Source organism: Arachis hypogaea, chromosome 11 (assembly GCF_003086295.3).
Source record: "Arachis hypogaea cultivar Tifrunner chromosome 11, arahy.Tifrunner.gnm2.J5K5, whole genome shotgun sequence".
NCBI lineage: Eukaryota > Viridiplantae > Streptophyta > Magnoliopsida > Fabales > Fabaceae > Arachis > Arachis hypogaea.
In genome coordinates, this window is record NC_092046.1 from 134755638 (window position 1) to 134773188 (window position 17551).

The following is a 17551-nucleotide window of genomic DNA, read 5'->3' on the forward strand; positions in this document are numbered from 1 at the left end:
TATTTTTTTTGAGCTATGAGTTATTTTAGTGCTAAAATAAAAATGCCATTTTACAGAATCCAATATGACATCCGACAGAATCCAATATGACATCCGACTGTCCATGTTAGCGTTAACATTTGTGCGTCAAAAAGTATCCTAATGACTAACATGAATCACATCGCAAAGTTTAAGGAATAAATAGAGGCAATTGAAATTTTAGGAACTAACTCCGTGCAAGTTGAGGGACCAAATTGAGTATTATCTCAAAAATACCAAAGGCAAGAAACCTTTTTGTCTATACAAGAAATCAGCACTATAGCGTGAATATCATTCTCTCGTATGGTACAATAATTTAGTTCACTCTCCACACCCGTTGCATTAATCCGTGTCAAAACGACCTATCACTTTTCCCCCCTCAAGGTAAATAAGTTGTGGACCAGCCGAAAACCCATGGCATATAATAGTTCACCACTTCTTATCTCTTATGATAAAGGGCAACAGAAAAGGGTGCAAGCCAATCATTCATTGCGGATCGAATAGTACTTCTCCCAGAGAGTTTGTGATTTCGATATTTCATTCATAAGGTTCTTGAACTTGACACTGCAGTCTCCCCCACTGTAAAAACAAAGAAAAGATATTAACTCTCACAGACAGGAAAGGAGGAAGAAAACCTTGGAAATAAACAGACTCAACAAAATATAATAATTAAAAAAAAAAAAAAAGTGCAGCTATGAAAAGAGACTAAATTTGCATCGTTCTGCAAACTAATCATGGGAGAGCACCTAACGCAACCAAGGCAGAATATTATGTTGCATCCATTTATTAATCTTAGGGTTGCATCACTAACAGAATCGAACCATATCTGAAAGCAGCATCATATGGAAAGACAGATCAAATACAAACCTAATGCGATTCAACGAAGCAATGGCTCGAAGCGCGCTTCGAATCATGTCTTCATTACGATCAACTTCTTGCTTGACAGCATCTTGTTTAGGCTTAAAATTAATGGTCTTCTGAAGAGGATCCACCAATGAATCTAACACTGAAAGGTGACATCAAAATTAGAAAACGAACTTCAATACGGAAAATTCTTAATACCTAAACAGAGACTGTTAAGAACCTGCCAAGACTGCAGAAGGACACTTATCAGCTAGCTTCGAGAGTATGAGATGGCAAGGCATTTTAACATCATAATGATCTGAAAAATACAAGATTGTTATCCTTCAAATTACAGATATATTAATACGTATTGAAAAAGAATAAAGGGAGGCAGGATCCTCAACCCCTTAAGTATTACATAGTTCATCAGATTTAATAATAGCTATGAAATAAATTTACCATGGTTAACATTGCCTAAGCTTTAGTAAGAAACACACAAATCTAGTCCTCTGGTACATCAGTGAAAATCATGCTCTAGTACATTGGCATCTAAATTTGTGCAAACATGCTAGGAAAAATGGATAAAGGGGATAGTTAAATATCTTAAAGCTAATACAAAGGAAAGTGTCAACATGAATAAAAATGTAGAGAATCTAAATATTAGATCGTTGTATCAGAATCATCTAACTCGCATGCATGACGAAAGGTTATAACAAAATCTCACCATCCAACCCAGATTTCAGATAAGGAACAATGAATGATGAGGGGTTCACTTGATCAAGACAACTATCCAATAATGTGTCCACGCATTCGAACGCTGCCTTCCTCAATTCAAGTCCATCATCCACAATATGCTTGAAAGGGCCAAGATCAACTGTCCGTATCAGCTCTTGCTGTGAAACATACATTATAAAAATAAGACCAACTTCACTAATATGAGATTCTACGTTGTTAAAAGTAGGCTATGAAATTCAAATGTCATTACAAATTATATGAAAATTACTGTAAATAACCCATCACAGTAAAGTGAATGCAGGTGCATATCGTAATGTCATGCTGAATTCTAAAAACTCTCATGTGGCAAAAAAAAAACAAATCAGGTTACCTTAACAATTGTCTGATCATAGAGAAGAGGCAACAGATCAGGAAGAAGACCTTTGATGAGGTTCGGCTTATTGTGTGCAAATGTGCTTAAAGCCAGGACAGCAGCTCGTCTAACATGCTGCATGGTCATAAGAACAATCAGTGTGACAAGATTTAAATCTAATAAGCTGCCAGTAAACCAGAGAGAGAGAGAGAGAGAGAGAGAGAGAGAGAGAGAGAGAGAGAGAGAGAGAGAGAGGGGGGGGGGGAGTGGTGTTAAACTCACTCTGTCATTATCCTTGATAAGCATCAGAAATGATGATATCTCGGGGTATATGATCTCGTCTATCTTCTCAGGACGTTCCACAATAGAATACTTTACAGCAATGACAACAGTAGCTCGGATAAAAGCAGCTGGGCTGGTTGTTCTTACCTAAAGAAATTTCAAAACACAAAGATATCCATCATATATAACTTGCAAGTCAAAAGCATGAATACAGCATACCAACAGAAAATTCAGCTACCTTGAGTGCAGGAACAAGTTTTGCAGGTTCAATAAGTGCAATTTTTCCCAAACACTCGGCCACCACATTGCGCACCCCTTCTTCCTCACTTTCACAGTGGTTGAAGAGTAAATTAAGTATTTTCTCAACACTCGACTCTTGAAACTCTGCTTTATCAACAGATTGTCTCACAATTACCTGGGTAAGAAAGGGCAATAGAATTGCATCTTCCATAAATATCTGCACGAAATCACAATCAAGGGGAAAATATTTGTTCAAGGAAACACACCTCCTTCAAAGAATGAAGCAAGAGATACTGTTTCTTCTGCTGATTATCGATCTGATCCAAGATAAACGGCAAGTATTTTGGAAGGTTGCCAACAGCGATATTACCAAGAGCATAAGAGGCAGCAGACTTTATCTCTTCAAAAGGTGATTGGAAGGATTCAATGACAATATTTTCTATATGGGCATGTGCACTAAGATCCTTCCTCCTACCAATCTCTCCCAAACATAGAAGGGCAAGGTGCTGCTTAGCCTTTAAAATGGAAAATGAAAATATGATTAGTACACAGGGAAGTGCTGAAACAATCTGAAAGGGTAAGTCATGAGGATGTATAATGGGAAGTGTTGGGACAAATTCATTCCACAATATATTGAAATGATATCCTGAAGTTATGGTATCTATTAAATTCCAGGGATAGCCTAAAATACTACAAATTTTAAGGACATCCTATCAGACTAGCCACGAAAAAATTTAAATAAATAAAATACCAAAAACAGCAATAAAGATTCAGCAGTCCATCATCCATATTTTAAACAAGATTTAATTGGGGAAGGCTGCAAAAGTAAGGAGACAGGGAAACAGATTATCAGCAAAACATTTGCTATGCAGCCGAAAAACTGGAGAACATACAGAGTTAGAACTGCTGTCATCCTTGAGAATGTCTGTCAGCATTTTCACTGTGGACGAACACTTCTGATCCCCAGCAGCAAGGCACAGAACAGCCACACATTGGGCTATTGAATGCAACGCTTGTTTGGCAATGCCACCTGACTGTGGTGAAGGCTTGGCGCTGGCAAGTAGTGACTCCAGCAGAGAATCAAAGCTAGTGTTTGCAGAATAGACTAAAGCAGCAAAAAAATTCTGTAAAGCCTGGAGCATTAAGAACAAGAAAACATAAGCATGCATAGATTTTATGATATTAAAAATGGGTAAAACATTAACTATATCAATCAATCAATGTAGAATACCAAAAGGGCTTGCCCCTGCAGCAAGGAGCTTTTAATTAATGTCAGAGCTTGAGGAAGAACTTTGTTTCTGACAGCCAGACCAACACTAGGACTGGACCTCTTGTCACTCATTAACGTGCAGCAGAGTTCAAGGGCAAGAGCTGTCATATGTAAATCAGAATCACTGTAACACAGGCAACAAAAATTCAGGCAGGAAAAATTACTGGGTCAATCAATCCTGATCATCACTGCCAATTAACATAAGGGTAGATGAGTAGACAAACCTAATTAGTCCCGAGAGTTCTACAATAATAACTTCATACGCAGAAGAACCAATCTTATCACCATATGCAACTATAAGTGAATTTAAGGTTCCTAAGGTTGCCTGCCTTAGTGCTCGATTAGCCTGTTTTGCAAACCAGCAAATCAAAGATTATTATATTATATTGGACCCTTTCTAGCAGAAATAAGTAACAACAAAAAATAAGCTTTACATACCACCACAAAAAATTCCAAGTAAACACTACTCAAGGTAATAAATAATAATACAGATCATTATGGTGAGAATTACATACTTTCCGTAGAAATGCAGTCAACTCTGCTATTACATGCTCCAGAACACATGACAGATCCACCCGAAGTGGAGAAGCAGCAATGACAGCAAATGCCTGCTCAATAAACCATGACATTATAAAAATATATTAAAAATAAATCAGCAAGCAGAAAAATATTTGATTTCTATCATGTTTACAGCAGAACATCTATGAGCAGAAAAGGAATATAGCCATCTGAAGTTACATACAACCCCCTGCTACTATAGTTGGTTAGGGTCACCAAGTCCCCAATTTGATTTGGGTCTACTACCCATATCAGTCCACTGAGAGTTAACTGTTCACTTTACATAAAGAAAATTTCAAGAAGCTTCAGAATGGCAATTTTAAGCAAAGCAATTAATTGTTACAGAGAAATGGGGGTAGAATACAAAGATTCCTGAAACTTAATTACAAAATATAAAGGGCAGCCATTGCCCAAGCATCCTGTGTTATGCAAGGTCTGGGAAAGAGCTGCATCCAAAGGTTATATAACGTTGAATATTTAGCACATCAGGTATGCTACATACAAGTAATCATAATGATTTCATTGACCTTTCCACTTCCCTTGTGAAGGAATTCCCTTATTACCATACAATTTAAAGTTTTATCTATATCACAACTTGCAAGTCATAGAAAATCCTTGAATTTTAAAGCTCAAAATTCAACTGACCAACCTTGACTGCTGTGAGACGAGTTATCTCATTTCCCATTCGATCAACAAGTACAGGAAGGCATGCTGGTAGTTCTTCATTTAGATGATCACCAAATGTTGACACAATGAGGCCAATGCAGGAGATAGCACACTCCTTAACCTCCTGAGAGAGAGAGAGAGAGAGAGAGAGAGAGAGAGTCAAGCATGACAAAAATTTAAAAGCAATCTTCAACAAATTATCATACTAACCTGATCTTGATCTTGGTTTATTAAGCGCGACATAATGCCATTATAAATGGGATGGACGTATGGTCTGAAATCAAATCCAGATCCCTACACCACAATTTCATTTCAATTAGGAATAGGTCTGACACTATTTCTCAGCCCAAAGATGGTACACACAAATACCTCAATGCTAGGGCGGACAACGCGTACGAGTTCTCCGCATACCCTCAAGGCCTCAGCAGTGACCTTATAATATCGCTCACCAACAGCTGATAGAACAGGAGCAGAAAGAGCCTAGTAACAGGAACAGAAATTCAATAAAGCAGTATGCTTCCATTTGTCATGCGTAGAGTCATAGACATTAACGTAACATTCACGTTACTGCCCTTTAGTGAAATATTTCGACAGGCAAAGTAAAAAACAATAGAAGTGTGTAAAGGAACAGCTATATAAAAGGTTCGGATGTTGATAACCAAAAAACGGATTTCATAGTTGACACAATCCTTGTATGAAACCCACTATGGTCAAATACGGAGAAAGACTTAAATCACAAATGCTACTGACAACATAAACATGGCCAAATCAGTTATAGAAAAGAATGTCAATAACCCACCTCTAGGCAACATGGATACCTAAATTATGACATGAAAGAAATGTTTCGACCAAAATGCTTGAGGATCAATCTATAAGTACAATCCGAGAAATGGCAAAATTATAACTTTAGTCAATGGAAACAATTTTTCTATATAAAGCAGAAAAATAGTTAACTATAAACAGTAAGTTAAAACAAATATATATATATATATATATAAGTAAAACTCATATAAGAGGGAAATACGCCAATAGTGTTTTAAAGATAATCATTAGCAAATTTATCATACACCAGCACTGATGCAGGAATCAAACCCAGAGAAAAGCATAAACTGAACAAAAAAAAAACTTGCTGTTACCTTAATATATGGGTGGAAAACATCAGGAGAGTGTGAAGATAATACCAATCTTGTAAATACGAGAGCTTCAATCTTCAAATTTGATGTAGATGATTTGTCCTGGAATGCAAAAAATAAAAATAAAATAAGAGAAAGAGAGTTTAAAGGACCAAATGACAAGAGAAAAACTATATACAAAAGCTAAAGCAATCAAAAGAAGAGCTATGTATGAAGCATAGACTTCCAATCTCAATAAAAATACATTAGATTAAAATAATTACAACCAAAGGCAATATGATGTACATTTAATGCTTTTTCGATTCCTGGAATGAGTGACCCAATGTGGTCTGCAAGACAGTCTGGCAAGACAACCACCAGTTCTTTCAGAACAGAAAACGCACCAACCTACATACACAAGTAAACTACGCTTAAAATCTAGTGAGTGTTTTAATCATATATCAACTTTTAATGACTATTACCTTTGTCTTGATAGATTTCTCACGCAACTGCCTATTTATAGATTTGACAATCTTTGAAACTTCTTGCTTCAACAACCATCTAGGACTGCATTTCAGGCAAGAACAATTCAATAAATGTGACACCATATGAGGTAAATGCAAAAACGGGCTTATCACTTAACAGCAGGAAAAGCTAGAATGATAGTGGATGAAGATAGTGCTGCTGATAAAGCATATCAACCCATATTAAAATTGTGACAAAATCATAAAACTAAACAACACAATGCATGTGCACACTCAGATCATGTGGATATAGAAAAACCAGGAAGATTACAGTAAAAACGTATATTTTATTATCAGACAGCTGTCTTCAGATACAAATCTTGTAGAATTCCCATTTCAGTAAAAGCAGCAGTTAAGAATATTGATAGAACATGGTTCGAGAAAACATTTTCTAAAAATGTCTCGAAGTGCACAACTAATTCATGCAGAAATCAGAATCAAACATTCTGAACGAATTACTGGCAATTCACTGAATCAAGTTTCCACCATCCAAAGAAATAAAAAGATAACTAGACAGAGTTATTTGGAATAAAAATCATAAGCTTGACTTGCCTCGTTTCATTTGCATCAATCTGCCCTTTAGTTACATTGCCAGTTTGACGCAAGAGCTCAATGAAAGTATTAAATACATCCATCTGCAACATATCCATGTCATATAAGCAACTTGGTATCGTTAAATAATAAGTAATAATAATACTCAATTTGAGACCAACCTTGACATTTTCTTCTCTCTCTTTAAATCTGTCGATCAATTTGGGACAAGCCTGTAGAACAGAAGAGTCTAAAAATTAGGCAACCATTCAAGTGATAAGATATTATAAAAGGTGGGTAAAAGTTATGTACACAAAAGCATGTAAACATAATTTTTCTCTCTCCTCCTACCCCCTATTTTAATGAAAATATTAAATGTTATTGGAAGGAAATAACGATAAAAGCATATATCTCATAAAGGTAATATAGGAACATCATTATCGCATTCTCAAATATTGAGAAGAACCAATAATATATGAACTAGAAACTGATAGCAACTTTACCTCATCATATAGCCTTGAAAGCATTTCAGGGCGAGAAACAATCAATGCTGCTAGGCATTTGGCTGCTGCTCTTCGAACTTTCCAGCTGACATCTTCATCATCTGTATATTCATTTGCACTCTCACTGCAAAAGAAACAATATATTCAACATAAGATACAAGAATAACATGCAACCATGAACTCCTGTCCATACAAGCAGCCAAGAGAACAAAAAACAAAGGTCACATACTCATCCTCCTCCTCTTCATGACCTTCATCGTCAGTATCCTCCTCCATATTGTCAGTGAAGTTTGGATCATAGCTTAGATATTCTAGCGTCAAATGTAGAATTTCATCACAATACAAGGAAATATCCCTTGGGCACCTTAAGAGAAAGCTTTCTAATGCCTGCAGTAACATTTTATTATTGAGCCCAAAGCAAATATCTTACAGTATAAAAACAACAAATATGTTACACACAAAGCTCTTCATCATTGTAAAGCTTCTGATAACAAACATAGCACCTGCAAGCTATACTCACGAAGCTCTTCGTCATTTTCTGATGCATTAGTACAGTAATCAATAAGAACTGGAACCGTGTCTCCAAGATGGGACCCAAAACGGTAGCCAACAGCACGACTGAAACAAGAAGAAAGTGATTTCATTTTAACAGAAAAGAGAACTGAAGCAGAAATGGGGGAAGATGAAAGTTATTTCCCACCTCAAAGCACCAATCATCTGTATATTTGTGCGGGTCATTTCAGACTTAGCAACTTTACTTTTCAAGTTAGTAACAACTTCAATTGTTGCTTTCGCCAGTAAATCATCTGACAAGCTTGAAGAAAGAGATGCTGAAGAGAAGAAAATTAAATCGTTAAGTATAACAGACTTTAATTTCAATGACATGTATTAGATCCATAAAATTAGTGGTCCATTCGAGAAAGGAAGGGGAAAGAACACCATTTCAGTCAAGAGAAATTAAGAACTTTTCTGGAGATCATCATCAGTTTTCTTCTCGCGTCCTTTTTTTATCATAATGTTGCAAGTGAGCAATCATTTACTTATATTTTAATTTTCCTTACCAAAACTAACGCTCATGGATAGATAAACGCTCTTGGTGTTTGCTTACCAAAATATCATCCAGGCCGAAGGCCCTTTGTCAGATTTTTAAAACCAAATCAATTTTGATGTTCAAATTGATACAAAAGCCAGTTTGCAACAAAACATACATGGTATGGGTGTGTTTGTTCAAACATCAAAAGCTTTTTGAGCTACTTTTTCTAGCTTGATAGTTTTAGGGTTTAGGGAACATTTGCTTCATATATAACCATCTTAAATTATGCGAGTCCAATGACAAAAAAAAAGTAATTTTTTTTAAAAAAAAGGAGTCAGTGCGCTTGCAACAAAAAGCAACATCGAAATTCCGATGAAAAATAAAAAGCCAAAATTTCAGGTTAGTCTTACCAATGCATGCCACAGTCTTCTTGCGAACACTAGCTTGATTGGAACCCAACTGAGAAAGCAGGGAACTTAATAACAGCTCATGATCAGATGCCATTAGATTCCCAAATTTATGAAGGACATCACATAAAATATCCAAGCATTCACATTTAATCTCTGTGCCCATCTGCAGAATAAAGTGGAGATTTCAAAAAGGCATGTTACTTAGAAAAACACTAATTAAAGAGTTCATAAATCACAATTAGCAGTTTCACATTTATGCATATAGTTCATGTTACACCATAAACCTTGGAAGTTGCAGGGCTAAAAATATAAACTGAAAAAACAACCCAAAGTTGCCCGTAGCTATATATAATAATAAGGGAGGAGGAAAAAAGTCACATGACATTTTTCAAAAATAAAATGAATCTATGAGAAATAAAATTTCTGACATCATAAATAGAAGCAAAGAAAAACGGAGTGTTACTTAGCCACAGTATTAAGGATGTGCAAATAAATATCGATTGAAACACTTAGGTCTAAATATTAAAAAATGAAATGGCTGCTTCATAAGTACGAAAAATCAAATAAAATATATTTAAATATCTTTTATGTCTTAAACAACTATTGCCTAATAGGTACATATCAGATCAGATCAGAAGAAACTGATAATATAAACATAAAATCATCTACAAATAGAAAATATCAACTCAGAGAGGCCTGAAGACCAAAAAAAGGTGGAACTTAATGAATGTGCCATTGGCCTCACGGATACAGATGAGTTATTATTAAAATTGAAGGAACAGAGGTTTTAAGTATAACTAAGAACATACTGAGCCAGTAATTCCTTTTATCAGTTGTGGTGAGAGAGAATGAAGAATAGACTGGGCAAGAGACTGAGTAGAAACTTCAGCAACAATTGTTTTCAAAGCTATGCTGGCAATATCACGATGCTGATCCTTCCCATTTAGCAATTTATCACAGAGTTTTTCGGTCATTTCCACAACCCTTGCCTCACTCACCTTCCTCACTAATGGAGCAAGACTGCAAATCTTTTATCAAGTTAGATTCATAAATATAATATTTAATACATTTCTGAAAAGTATCAAACTTTATCATTTATTTTTTATTTTCTCATTGTAACTTGAGCTCCCTACAACGAAGACCCTTGAACAAATAATTTTCTGCAACACTTGCGTTTGTAAAAACAACGGGGATTAACAAGCTGACTTTTCATTATAAGTTATTAAAAGTGTAGGCATGATTTTAGCTTCTGTAATAATAATAATAGTAACAACACAGAAAAAGAGAATAGCAGAATGAGCAAAAAAATCCTACAAAATCTTTTAAATTATACTTAACTAACCTTCGAAAACAGTGGCATAAATCCATAACTGACGGTAGAAGACGAAATAACACTATTTGAAACATACATGCAAAGCAAAACTAAAATATACAAGTGAGCATAGAGAATTGCTGTACCATTTGACAGCCAGCCCAGAAACATCACCAGCTGCATCATCAAGCTGTTGTATGATGATATTTGTCAACTTCATCTCTAGATCAGTATCAGCCTTAAATGATGATTTCTGCAACTCATTAAGCAAATCAGACGTGGCCATATATCTATAGTCCTTATCCTTTCCAGTCATCTACAAGAAACAATTCAGAAAAAACCGAAAAGGAATCAATTAACATAAATAACTATATATAATGGCACCCATACTCTCAAGCTCATTCCAAAAAGGACAGAAAACTATGTACCTTCTCTAGTATGCCAGTTAGAGTTAAATTAGCCATGTTGCCAGCACTGTGTGAATGTGTAATGCCAAGTCTCACAAAACAGCTGCAATCTGAGAAGGTGCGAAAACTGGATTTAGAAATACGTCGGATGAGTGTGACAATAAGTTGAAAGCATAAAGGAACGATTCTCCTAAATTCTAAAGAACATGGAATGCTTAAATGCTAACGACAGGGGTGGGATGCAGGAGTGAGCAGAGGCCATAGCGAGCGAAGAACAAAGAGATTTTGGTAGAGAGATAGAGAAAGAAAACAGAACCTGAAAAGCAAAAAAGGGATGAAACCCTAAACAAAGCAAAGCAAGGAAAGTGCGAGCTGAGAATCCGGCACCGGCGAGGCAGAGAGAATGGAGAAAAAGGCGATGCGATTGCGATGGATCAGAATGGGAAACGGATTGGATTCAGGTCTTGTTTCACTCCGATTGGGCTGCACTCAACACTCCTCGCTACCCAGCTCTCACTCACACCACACTCTTCTACCTTTAAACCCTATTCATTTCATTTTTTATATATTACTACTTTTTTTTTTTAGATAGACTAAAGATTTGTTTGGATGAGTTTTTAAAAAAATATTTTTTTAAGTTATTTTTTTTTAAATTTTTATAAAAAAGTAAAATTAGAAGTAATTTTATGTTTAGATATTTTATATAAAAATATTTTTTATTTATTAATTATGTTTAGATATAATAATATAAAAGTATTTTTTATTTATTTATTATGTAAAAAATATTTTTTTAAAAAATATTAAAAAAAAATATGTAAATTATAATTTTTTAAAAAAATTATTTTTTTATTTTTTAATAATTTTATTTTTAGTTTTACTACTAAAAATTTGTCAAATACACTAAAAATAAAAAAAATATTTTTCATTAAAAAATCTTTTTATTAAAATAATAGTATCCAAATAAATACTAATTTATTTTATAAATATTTTCTAAATAGATTAATTAAATTTCATACAGTCAACAAAAAAAATTAAATTCTCTAGAAAACCACAATTAGTAAAATGATAAAGTTATATCAATCATTAGTAAATTCATAACTTTTACCATATATAAAATTATTATTTTTACTTAAAAATAATTAATTTTTTATTTTATTATTTTATCAATTTTGTTTTTTTATTTTAGAGGAGTTTAATTTAAGAAAACAAAATTCACACACACATATATATAAATATAACTATTTATATTTTTATTGTGTATTATTTATTTATTTCGTTGTCAAGTAATCATGGTAAATAAGATAGATGTATTGGATAATGATAAAAAGAAAATTGAACGCTATAGATATATTTCTAAATAAGATAAGAATATTGGACAACTAAAATAAAATGTTTGTAGTATAATTTTGATATATTTAAAAGATAAAATCATGTGAAAAAAAAATTAATAGAATTTATTATGATTTCTATTTTTTAATTGTATTCAAAATATTATAATTTTTATTTTGTTGATTTTAATTTATTTTCAGTTTAATCTGTTTCAAACTATTATTATTGAAGTTGAATTGATTTATAACCATTTAAATTTTAAATTTTATAATTTAAAAATTTGTGATTATTTTTTTCCAAAATCAAATTAGGATTTTTTTTGTTTAAATGAAATAAATATAAAATTTACAAAAATACATCAAGTACAACATAATTACATAAATACACAATTGGCCACATCTCGAATAATGAGGGGTTCCAAAAATTGAACAAATCTCAGGTGCTAACAATCTGTGTCATAAAGGTGTCAGAGATAGATGCAAAAAATTAGGGGTGGCAAAACGGGTTCCGTTGGGTCGAGCTAGTATTTAGAACCCGCCAAATTAAAAAAATTCGCCAAATCTGCACCGCTAAATTGGCGGGTTTTTGCGGGACGGAATGGTCCGCCGGGTCAAAGATTTTTATTTTCTTTTTTTATTAAATAAAAGAGTGATTATTATTATAAAATTAATAATTATAGAACTTTCAAACACTTTTTTTTATTTTTATTCTTCTTTTAGTTATTAACTTTATTTATTTTATTTTATAATTTCGTATATTTGTTCGAATTATGTGACTTATTTTTTAAAATAAAGATAGTTCTATTGACAAATATTATTTTGAACAATTTTATTGAAGTTAAAAATTAAAAAAAAAAGTAAAAAATAATTTGACTATTTTTTATTTGTATTTGATTTTTTAATTATTATTTTTTAGTTAATTTTAATGAATTTTATTTTTCAAAAAAAAAAAAGAATCAAGCGGGCTAGCCCGCCAATCCGCCATAAAGTGGAGCGGGCTAGCATTTTAAACCCATTTTAGTTGGTTGGGCGGGGCGGATTAGGACGGATCGGTCCGCTTTGCCAACCCTAATTTTGATTGACTCAGTAGCCAAGATATGCACAATGCGAAAATTAGTAGCTCAGATACAGTCATCCATTTTTATTGTGTGATAAAAATATTTCATTTAAAATTTCGATGATTATAATTAAAATTAATAATTTAATTTAATTCAATCAAAACAAATCTACTTGTATTATTGTACTAGTTATTTGTGAGTACTGTAAAATTAATTTAAAAAAAAATGATATTATTAAATTAAATCATGCGCGTATAAAAATAACTTAACTATACTCTACCTACATACTTAATCTAACAATGCCATTTTCTATGTTGGTATGATAAGATAGTATCTATACAATATAAAATTAATCTAATAATATCACACAATAATATCTAAAAGACAATAATTTTAGAGTATATATCCATTTTGGTCCTCAAAGAATTTCAGACTGGACACTTTAGTCCCTAACTAAAATTAATTACTCGATTTATCCCTAACAATTAATTCCTTTAGTCACTTAGGTCCTTTACTCCGTTAACTCTAACGGAGGACAAAATAGTCCTTGACAACTCTAACAGGGGACAAAATAGTCCCTGATCTCCTGTGTTCGGAAACGACACTGTTCTCTCCCAATTTCCATCATATCTCGCATAACACTAGCAGTCTAACACTGTAACTTCAAACTACACAATGCACACTCTATAAATTTAATGTTCACAAGAAAAAAAATCCTCAACTTGTTCTCAACCAATTCATACTCAGGAAACTAATGCCTATGTCTCTCAACTCGTTATCGTCTTCGATGGATCCCATGAATCTAGATAGCAAATCTGATTTGTTAAGACCTGTCGTCGTCGTTGCCATCTTCCTCTTCCTCTGCCCTATCATCTCCATAACCACATTGTCCACCACTCCGATCGCTTCCTTTAGCTTCTTCTCTGAACCAATATTCAGTAATCGCTTCAATTTCCATATGAGCGGCAACGACGACATTGCTCGTTGTACTGATAGCTTGGATGCGAGGTCAAAGCTGTCTGCCAACTTGGACTCTGGAAAATAATGAATGAAGCACTTGGTGTCTATTTCAAATGAGAATTTGCATATGATGTCGAAGGAGAATCTTCTCATGATGTCCTAATGTCCAACAATCTATATTGCTTGCCGGAGAGTGGAGAAAGGCGTGCCCTTGGAGTAGTCGTGGAACTTGGTCTTGAGGATTTCATGGACGTGTCGGGGTTGGAGATGATGTTATCGAAGACGTGGGAGTGGATGTTTTTGGTGGGTGAAGTGCAGAGGAGGTGGATGTACCAGTCACAAAGATTTAGGAAGTGTATGGTCCATGACATGTTGAGGTAGGTGCGATACGTGTGACAATTATACCATAACACCATAGCTTAATCTTGGAGCTAAAGAGGAGGAAGGAAAAGATGGAAAAGAAGAATGTGAAGGTGAAGAAGGAGAATATGAATGTTAGAGTTATGCGAGATATGATAAAAATTGGGGAAGAACAGTGTCGTTTTCGAATAAAGGGATCAGAGATCATTTTGTCCCTTATTAGAGTTGTCAGGGACCATTTAGTCCCCTGTTAGAGTTATCAGGACTATTTTGTCCTCCATTAGAGTTAACGAAATAAAGGACCTAAGTGACTGACGGAATTAATTGTTAGGAACCAATCGAGTAATTAATTTTAGTTGGGGACTAAAGTGTCCAGTTTAAAATTCTTTGAGGACCAAAATGGGTATATACTCATAATTTTATTAAGTATAATACTCTTTTAAAATAATCATGAAAAATATTTATAATAATTCATTCCTATATATATATATATATATATATATATATATATATATATATATGAGTATATTTAATTAATAATTTAATTTATTTCAATAAAAACAAATATACCTGTTCATTATTTATCAAAAAATCTTACTTTTTTTATAAAAAAATTTAATTTTTAATTTATTTATTATTTATTATTAAAAATAAAAATTTAAAATTTTTATTTATAAGTATATAAATACCATCGAAACCTAAAAAAAAATAACAAAAAACAAAAGCTTACATACTAGAAAATTTTTTGAATATAGTCTATCTCTCAATTATTTATATTGAGAAAGGCTAGTCAATTATTATAAATAGGCCAATTCTATGGTGCCTATGAGTTTTTGCCTAAATTTTGCCTAACTTATTTTTTGTAGTAAATTTTGATTTTTTAAAAATTATTTATTCTTATATCTTTTAAATTAAATAATAATTTTTAACCATTTTTAATAAATAGGCACCATAGCATTCACCAAATAAATATTACAAAAGCCTTACTAACAAATATTCTAAGAGTATATATTTGAATATATTTTTTAAAAAATAAATATTTTTTAAATTTTAAAAAGTACTCTCAAAAATCAAAATACTCGTTAGAAAAACTTGACTTCACTTAAAACAATTATGCAGTGGGATAAGAAGCATCCATGACGATTCCATATCATTCAAGACAAGCACATATGCATTTTTTCCTCCTTATGTATCCTCTCTCACCCCATTCAGTGCCCATGAGTTCTTAATAATCCAATAATCAGTACCAATTTCATTTGTACCATAACCAATCGCTGTAACGCTATGATTAAGCTCATACCCACATGTTATATCAAAAACACCACCGGAATAAAAAATGACCATATCTCGAGTACTGAGTCACCAATTCACGCATTGTGCATATCTCAAGTACTGAGCCCATATTCTATATTTGCACGTATCTCAGTTACTGAGGCTCCATTTTACTCTTCTGACACACATTAGAGTCTCTATACTCGATATATGTTCCCTCAGTCCTCGAGATATGGCCAATTGTGTATTTATGTAATTACGTATTTTCATAAATTTTAAATTTATTTAATTTAAACAAAAAAACCCAATCAAATTATATCTCATCCAAATGGTTTAGCAAAAAAAAGTTTGCAGTATTATGCATCAAATTTTAAAATTAAACTTTGTTACAATGAAAGTAACCAAAAAATATAATTAATTTTACAATTAATCTCTATATCCAAGTCATTTAACTAATCAAGTCCAACCAGGTAACTTTAATTTAACATTCCTCCACGGCCACTAACTAACCTTTCAATCAACGAGCGAAATTTATAACTTTCTTTTTCATTTGGATTTATTTTCTTTTTCGTTTTTTCTCAGCATTTTCTTTGTCTCTACCTTGTGTTCGATCTCTGTGTTCTCTGCGTCTCTTTTTTCTCCATGTTCTCTTCGTTCTTCGCATTCTCTTCGTTCAAGTTCAATGCTCTTTTAACTGATTTTGAAGATTTCGATCAAAGTTTTTGAAATCAAGCTGTGAAATCAGGTTTGAAGAGCTATTTCATTGTGGAAGATAATGAATGATTCAAATTCAGACTGTCAATTGAACGAGAGCGAAGTGAATTATTATTTTGAATCGAATCAAGTGGCTGAGGTATGGTTCTATCATTCAGTACGTGAATAATGTAACTAGTTTATCATTGTTGATGGTTTGAATTATTAAATGTAATGTAGAGGTTTTGAATCTGAATTATTATTGTATTGTGATGAATCTGTTCGGTTTCAATTTCAATGTATTTAAATAAAAACCTGGTGTACTTTGGAATTCTTTCGATATATTTTAGTTTCAGACTTTAAATTGAACCACAGCGAATTGTATTATTTTTTTATCGAATAAAGTGGTGAGGTGTGGTTGAATCTAGTTGATGCGATTTGCCACTAGTTTATGATTTTATTATTTTGATGAATTTGTTTCGGTCTAAGTTTCGGTGTATTTTAGTTTGCAATATGTAAAACTATTTCAATGTATTATGCAGTTTTTGTGGGATGTTGATGAGCAGCATGTTCCAAAGGTTGGCATGACTTTCAAGACGCTTGAGAAAGCTGGAAAATTCTACAAAGATTATTCTAAACTTGCTGATTTTTCTACAAAGATTCGAAACACAAATAAGAAGGGAAATGAAAATCGAGCATCTCTCCAACTCAGAAGACAAATTCCTTTGCTGAATTAAATTGTCCTGCAAGAATTTATATACATATATTGAAGGATGTTGGTGTTTGGATCATTTCGAAGGTTGTGTTGCATCATTCACATCCGTGCTGTCTAAATCAAGCAGAGATATTTAAACAACACAGGGAACTAAGTATGTATGTACGACATACAATTTAGAACAACGAGGAAGCCGGAATCAAACCAAGCAAAACATATCAATCATTTGTTGCAGCAGCAGGAGGTCATCGTGAATTAAGTTTTATTAGAAAAGATGTGAGAAATTATATCACGAGAGAAATGCAGAATGTTTCGGAACTTGAGGATGCAAAAGAATTTGGGAAATATTTATTAAGAATGAAAGAGAAG

The 17551-nt window shown here is 33.1% G+C and overlaps 1 protein-coding gene across 4 annotated transcripts; it reads right to left on the bottom strand.

Moving 5' to 3' along the window:
* Positions 1 to 210: 210 nt before the first annotated feature.
* Positions 211 to 11354, bottom strand: LOC112722747 (cullin-associated NEDD8-dissociated protein 1). 4 transcript variants are annotated; one of them, XM_025773879.3, is made up of 29 exons: positions 11113 to 11354; positions 10818 to 10906; positions 10536 to 10705; positions 9887 to 10097; positions 9078 to 9240; positions 8335 to 8464; positions 8138 to 8252; positions 7864 to 8021; positions 7635 to 7758; positions 7314 to 7364; positions 7153 to 7235; positions 6559 to 6643; positions 6383 to 6484; positions 6101 to 6199; positions 5334 to 5444; positions 5175 to 5258; positions 4948 to 5088; positions 4256 to 4348; positions 3965 to 4086; positions 3702 to 3864; positions 3364 to 3603; positions 2737 to 2985; positions 2469 to 2645; positions 2231 to 2377; positions 1967 to 2083; positions 1586 to 1754; positions 1103 to 1180; positions 886 to 1024; positions 211 to 597 (listed from the first exon to the last, which is right to left on the bottom strand). In XM_025773879.3, exons 2-29 carry the CDS (start codon positions 10851 to 10853, stop codon positions 501 to 503), a joined length of 3654 nt encoding a protein of 1217 aa, XP_025629664.1. In that variant the 5' UTR covers positions 10854 to 10906; positions 11113 to 11354; the 3' UTR covers positions 211 to 500. The 4 variants fall into 4 exon arrangements, with proteins under 4 accessions (XP_025629664.1, XP_025629666.1, XP_025629665.1 ...); XM_025773881.3 differs by having other exon boundaries at positions 9887 to 10105; positions 11113 to 11336; XM_025773880.3 differs by having other exon boundaries at positions 10818 to 10923; positions 11113 to 11336.
* Between the last annotated feature and the right edge of the window lie 6197 nt (positions 11355 to 17551).